This window comes from Garra rufa, chromosome 5, assembly GCF_049309525.1.
Source record: "Garra rufa chromosome 5, GarRuf1.0, whole genome shotgun sequence".
In the NCBI taxonomy this organism is placed as follows: domain Eukaryota; kingdom Metazoa; phylum Chordata; class Actinopteri; order Cypriniformes; family Cyprinidae; genus Garra; species Garra rufa.
Window position 1 is genome coordinate 4975763 of NC_133365.1, and position 6340 is coordinate 4982102.

At 33.3% G+C, this 6340-nt stretch overlaps 1 protein-coding gene across 1 annotated transcript; it reads right to left on the minus strand.

Moving 5' to 3' along the window:
- Positions 1-2854: 2854 nt before the first annotated feature.
- Positions 2855-5578, minus strand: sebox (SEBOX homeobox). Its single transcript, XM_073839477.1, has 3 exons — positions 5475-5578; positions 4119-4321; positions 2855-4042 (listed from the first exon to the last, which is right to left on the minus strand). The coding sequence occupies exons 1-3, from the start codon at positions 5572-5574 to the stop codon at positions 3479-3481; spliced, it is 867 nt and encodes a 288-aa protein (XP_073695578.1). The 5' UTR covers positions 5575-5578; the 3' UTR covers positions 2855-3478.
- Between the last annotated feature and the right edge of the window lie 762 nt (positions 5579-6340).

Consider the following 6340-nt stretch of genomic DNA (forward strand, 5'->3'; position numbering starts at 1 on the left):
TAAGAAAGTCTGTAGTGAGGCCGATCAGTGTTGAGGTGGAAACAAAGCTTTCCTTAGAAGTAAACACTCTGTTTGGTTTAGCTTTTCTTCTAAAATCTTTGATTCTTTTGAGGGTATTGAGCCATCAAAGCTAAAGTGTAAATTATCATCTTTTCATAGCCAGGTATTATTATTTTGGAAATTATTATACAAACACAACTTTTCGCCACACAATTGTTCTTTGTGGAATAATAAATGTATCCTTATTAGGGTGTGAAAATCTGTGTTGGACTGTGGACTGGATGGACAAAGGTGTCTGGTCCATTGTACACATTACACCTTGAAACCAGGATTCCAAAATCTGATTGCACTAATCATTAGGTTGAATTCATTATTTTACACAGTTGTTTACACACTGTGTCTGTACATATTCCTCTGCAGTGTTTACAAAAAATATTATTCATTGCACACAGATCATACATATTCTAGCTGTTTTGTATTTTTATATAACCCGTGCTTTTACTCAATTCTATGTACACTTTTTTATTGACTTTGTGTTCACATGACAAATACACTTGTTTACTCATTTCATGTGCATGAATAGAAAAATAAGAAACTGAGCTTTATGGAATGAAATGAAAAAACAAAGTGTGTTTGGTGACAATTCTTATATAAACAAAATGATCCAACAAATTATATGAAGTTATCGATTATGCACATATGATAATAATCATAACAAAAGTACAACCAGAATCAGAAGCATAACTCACCTTGAAGATTGACATTGTCTCCGAAATGGCTTCGTCTTATTCATGAAGTGTTCCTGGGAGTCGTGATACCTGTACTTCCAGCAGGTAATGGGTCAAAGCTCACCTGGTCTGGTTAATGAAAACCCTGAAGTGGTTTGAGTTTCCGCATGTGTAGTGACTGCAAAACACCCCATTGGACTTTGCATACACTGCAATACACAAGAGACAATAAAAAAACATTTTATTACACTGCAAAAGTTATGAAGAAGATAGAATGGAGCCAGCAATGCCAACTGAAAATTTCCCAGAATTTGCTGGGGAAAACAACATACTATAGTCTATAAATGTGTGGAAAAGTCTTTCAGAAAATTCTCTGTCATTTTGATTGAACTTCAGATTCAAAAAGGCAACCGTTCTGCTTTTTTTTGGGGGGGGGGGGGGGGACTAAACTTGTTTGGCGAAATACAGCAAATACAGTCAAAATTGTTGTGTCTAAATATTGCCAGTTAGTATAATAAACCTACTGTAAAATTACATGTTTTATTGTTTATATTATATATATTTTTTCATTTACAATAATAATAATAATAATGTCATTATTTATTCTAAAATAAAACTCTTGTTTCCATCCCTACTGAAATTTATAATAATTTTATTGGTTCTAATGGGAATTGTGTTGGTTTTAATGGAAACTGTAATGAACCATGTTGGTCTCTGCTTGTATTGTAATAACTTCTATTGGTGGCTTGTTAAAACTACTAAATCCTAATATAACATGTCACTACAGGAAACCATTCTTAAAGGAACACTCCACTTTTTTGGAAATAGGCTCATTCTCCAATAAATTATTATTATTATTATTATTATTATTATTATTAAAAGCATCACAGATAAATGGTTGGCTGTACTGCCATCTTGTGCTGTAATGGAAAAGTGGTCTGGAGTCTGAAAAGCAGTGTTCGAGGATCAGCTAACATTGTGTACCGATCAACCTGTCTGTGATTATTATTATAGTTCCTGTTTTGATTCTAACCAAATAAGCACATATCCCTTCAATATCTCCCCCTGGATTAAAGGATGTAGCTGCATCAGGAACACACACATACAAGCTGACACACAAAACAGAGTATGACTGTAGATTTGACACTAGGATTATGAGAATTTATTATATTTTATTTGAAGATTATTTTGCGCTGGAGATGATTATGATACATAGAGATCAGTGTCCAGCAGGTCAGAGCAAACCTGGAAGGTCCCGGCTATTTTCTCAGTAATTACTTCGATAGTAATATACTGTTTGGATCTTCAAATCCAAATGTAATCTAAGACCCATAAGCTGATAAAACATGAATTTTTATCTTTCATTTATTGTTTTGTTTTTGCATGTATTGTTTATTCCCAGGTTTTGTTTTTGTTCTTCTGAGGCAGAATTTAGATTTCATTTCTTTATCCTGCTACTGCAACACATTTGACATCACATGATTGTCTTATATCTAAGATTATATATAAAACCCCAATGCCTTAGATGTTATGAATTAAAGATTAGTCGAAACTGATTTGTGTATCAGTTTTATGTTAATAGTTGTTTTGCAAACAAAGATGCTTTCTTATAAAAAAAACTATCAGATGCATATTAGTAAACACATACATACAAACACACACATAGATTTTTTTTTATCTCAAAGATACCTTTAATTTGTTAAATTTGTGAATGTAAATAAATAGATTAACAAGTGGTTAATTTACATAAATATCAATATGCAGGCCATGCACATCTTAATAAAAATAAAACATCACAAACACAGAAAGACAAAAAACTGTTCAAAACCAAAATGATTGTATTAATTAAAAAAAACTCAAACTGATTTAACAATAATGGCAATGTTTTCACAATATTAGACAATCCTAAACAAGCGCTTGATATATGCACTTATCAAAACAGCAAAAAAAGAAAAATTAACACATAATAACTACTGTAATAACAAATGAAGAGAATATTTTACATTAGTGTTTATGAAACAATAAACACTGTTACTTTTAAAAGTAATGCATTACAACATTGAGTTACTCGCTAAAAAAGTAAATAATTCCGTTACTTTTTATGGAAAGTAATGCGTTTTGTTACTTTTGTGTTACTTTTTAAATCTGGGCAGGGCTTGCTTGTTTGTTTTTAATATAAAAAGTTCTATTTTTGTCAAATGTAAAAGCCTTTTCACAGCAAAAGCCTCAGGCTTAGAGAAAAGTAAATTGACGTCTGTACAGTAGACCGCAGAAGAACAAATGTCAACTCTTCAGCAATAAAAAAAGGAAAACAAATGTTAGATTATCTTGAGTCATTTTTGCTTATTAGTATGGATGAATTGGATCATCGAAGGTCGGCAGCAAAGACATCGGTTCATAAAATGGGATTAAATACATAAAGGATATTTGTATTATTTAACATTTAATTATTGCAGGTTTGTGTTGAATTTCAGCGTTTTTATTCATTTGGAAGAACACTGGATCTGTTTTTTTAGTGAGTGAGATGAATTAATGCATGTTCACATTTATTCTAGAACTAAAATAACATCTTACGCTTTCTTTTAATCAATAAATGAGGGGAAAGTAACTCAGATATTTTCTTTTTCTAAATTAAAAAGTAATGCGTTACTTTGCGTTACTTGGAAAAAGTAACATTTTTACATAACTTGTGTTACATATAATGCATTTCCCCCAACGCTGACAATAAATAACATATATTAACTACAGTACTAACAGTCTTCCAGATTAGTGACTACAGCTGCTTTATAAATGAGATCGGAGATATCCGCCAGTGAGGTCTGAGGATAGTAAGCCAGAGATTGTCTTTGCAGCGCTTCCTCTAAACTGCTTTGATGAGTGGGAATCACTTGCTCCACAGACATGGAAGAATAAATGGCCTGATTGGCAGCACAGTAAGATTTCAACTGATGCCCTGAGAAGCCTTCAGTGTGAGTTGAGAAGCAGCTCATCTGCCAGGGATTGCTTGACTGGTTTTGGAACGAATATTGAGGCAATCTTTCAGATGCACAACCAGAGAAAGATGACGCTCCAGGTGTTTCTGAGTGTCTGCTTCCCCACTGCGGCTCTGGAGGAATTTTCTGAGAAAGATTCTGAGACCAGGGGCTGAGAGCTTGTCTAAGGCTTTGCTCATGGTGATGCAAGCCTTTGTCTCCGGAGGTTTGATCCAAATCAAGATTGGTTGGTGGAAAGATTTCCCTGTCTGGGCTTCTCCTAACTGCTGTGGTCAGCTTTTTGCTTTTCATACTGCGAGCTCTTCTGTTTTGGAACCAGACCTGGAAATCAACATTTAGATGAAATCAAGCAAATTCACGTAATAACACAAATACTCAATGCTGAGAGCTTTATTACCTGGATTTTGCTTTCTGGCAGCAGTGTGAGTGCGGCAAGTCGTTCTCGCAGAGTGATGTCCGGATATGGCGTGATCATGAAAGCGCGCTCCAGTTCTGACAACTGCGCGCGACTAAAAATCGTCCTCTTTCTTTTTCTTTGCCCCTCAGAATGGCAGTTTCTTTCGAGTTCAGGAGAAGACAGCGAATGCTTGGATGTTGCATCTAAAGATTTAAATCAAATGTTTAGTACAGTGTTGTGAGAAAAAAACAGACTCGATGGTTTATTTATTTACAATTAGTCATTTAGCAGACGCTTTATCCAAAGCGGCAATGGAACCAATCAAAATCAACAAAAGAGCAATGCTATGTAAGTGCTTAGATTAGCTTAATGCAGTATAGGTAGCAAGGTTTTTTAATTATGTAGTAAATAAAAAGAAAACGGATAGAATAGAAAAATAATAGAGCAAGCTGCTTCTTTTTTTGGTATATCATTGTGAGCATGGGCCACAAAATCAGTCATGAGAGTATTTTTTATTAAACTGAGATTTATACAACACCTGATTTATACATCACATCCTCTATCTGAGGGTGCGAAAAAATCTAAATATTGAGAAAATCTCCTTTGAAGTTGTCCAAATTAAGTTCTTAGCAATGCATGTTACTAATCAAAAATTAAGTTTTGATATATTTACGGTTATGTGTAATGAAAGCTGAATAAATACGCTTTCCATTGAAGGAAATGGTAATTTGTTAGGATAGGACAATATTTGGTCGAGAACTACTTGAAAATATGAAATGCAAAAAAAAAAAAAAAAAAAAAAAAAACTATAAAGAGAAAATTGCCTTTAAAGTTGTCCAAATGAAGTTCTTAGCAATGCATATTACTAAAAAAAAAAAAAAGCTTTGATATATTCACGGCACGATATATTTACTGAAAACTTAATACGATTTCCATTGATACAGCTTAATCTGTAATCTGAGAGTGCAAAAAAATCAAAATATTGATAAAATCGCCTTTAAAATTGTTCTTAGCTATGCATATTAATTTTTATTAATCAAAAATTAAGTTTTGATATATTTATGGTAGGAAATTTACAAAATATCTCCATGGAACATGATCTATACTTAATATCCTAATGATTTTTGGCATCATAGAAAAATCAATCATTTTGGCTATTGCTACGAATACAGTTTGACCAAAAAGAATACCCGTTCTTGTCTTAGAAGAACTCAGGGATCACATTTAGAGTTCATTTGATTGTTTTTAAGCATTTTTTAAATGCAATACTAAGAAAGAAGAACAGATAGGCTATAGCACATATATCGATCAAACATATTTAGCTAATGTTTTCAAACGAATGCAAACTATTCTCACCTGTCAGCTGGACCATGTTTGCGTTGAAAATAAAATCTCTTTCTGTCTCCACGCTGATTTTTTTAACCAAATCGAACGACTGGTCAAAAAACAACGCCATAGTCCTTAATTTGCTCAGCAGAAGTTCAATCTCTCTGAGGTTCTCTGAGTCCTGCCCAGATGCGATGATGATGATGATGATGAAATGTTTGGGAGCGCATTTAAACCCACCTACTTTATACTCGCCCCTTTTCACACCCACACGCTCCTGTCGCTCTTCAAGGTGTCTAAATCAGAGAAGAATAAAAAGCTTTCAACTTTGATCCCCCCTCCTCTACTAGCGTGTCTGGCAACTTGTGGCCATCTCCTGTAGCTGCTGCTGTGGACAGGAAAGCAGAGATTGAGATGCTGTCTGATGGGCGTCCTGCAGCTGTCTATCACTGAGCCTTTATCAGGCAAATATCCACACACTTCACCTGCTTCTGTCTCTCATGAAAGACTGTCGAAGATTTTTACTATTATCATTATTATTATTTTGCCACTGAAAATGTTGGAGGTGTTCAATCAAGTTGTTTTGAAGCAAATTTAAAAATAATATTTAATTATTATTGAGAAAATGAATAAAATAAAATAAAAAATAAAATACATATTAGAATAAAACAATATGAAATAATAATGCATATAAATTAAAAAAAGATAAACAACCATACGACAAAAGTGGAATGAGTGTGGAAAAGATTTTATTCGAAATTCAAAATGATCACAAAAGTATATCTATACATTTTATTTAAGCATATTTATTTTATGTTATTTATTTATTTACAGCCTATTCCCTGGATGCATTTTTCTAATATCCAGGGACATATTATTATCTAAGGCTGATATTA

Coding starts and splice junctions, on each gene's coding strand:
- sebox (XM_073839477.1), bottom strand. CDS start 5,574: ATGGCGTTGTTTTTTGACCAGTCGTTCGATTTGGTTAAAAAAATCAGC. Junction 4,322..5,474: donor AAACATGGTCCAGCTGACAG/GTGAGAATAGTT, acceptor TTAAATCTTTAG/ATGCAACATCCAAGCATTCG. Junction 4,043..4,118: donor TGCCAGAAAGCAAAATCCAG/GTAATAAAGCTC, acceptor GTTGATTTCCAG/GTCTGGTTCCAAAACAGAAG.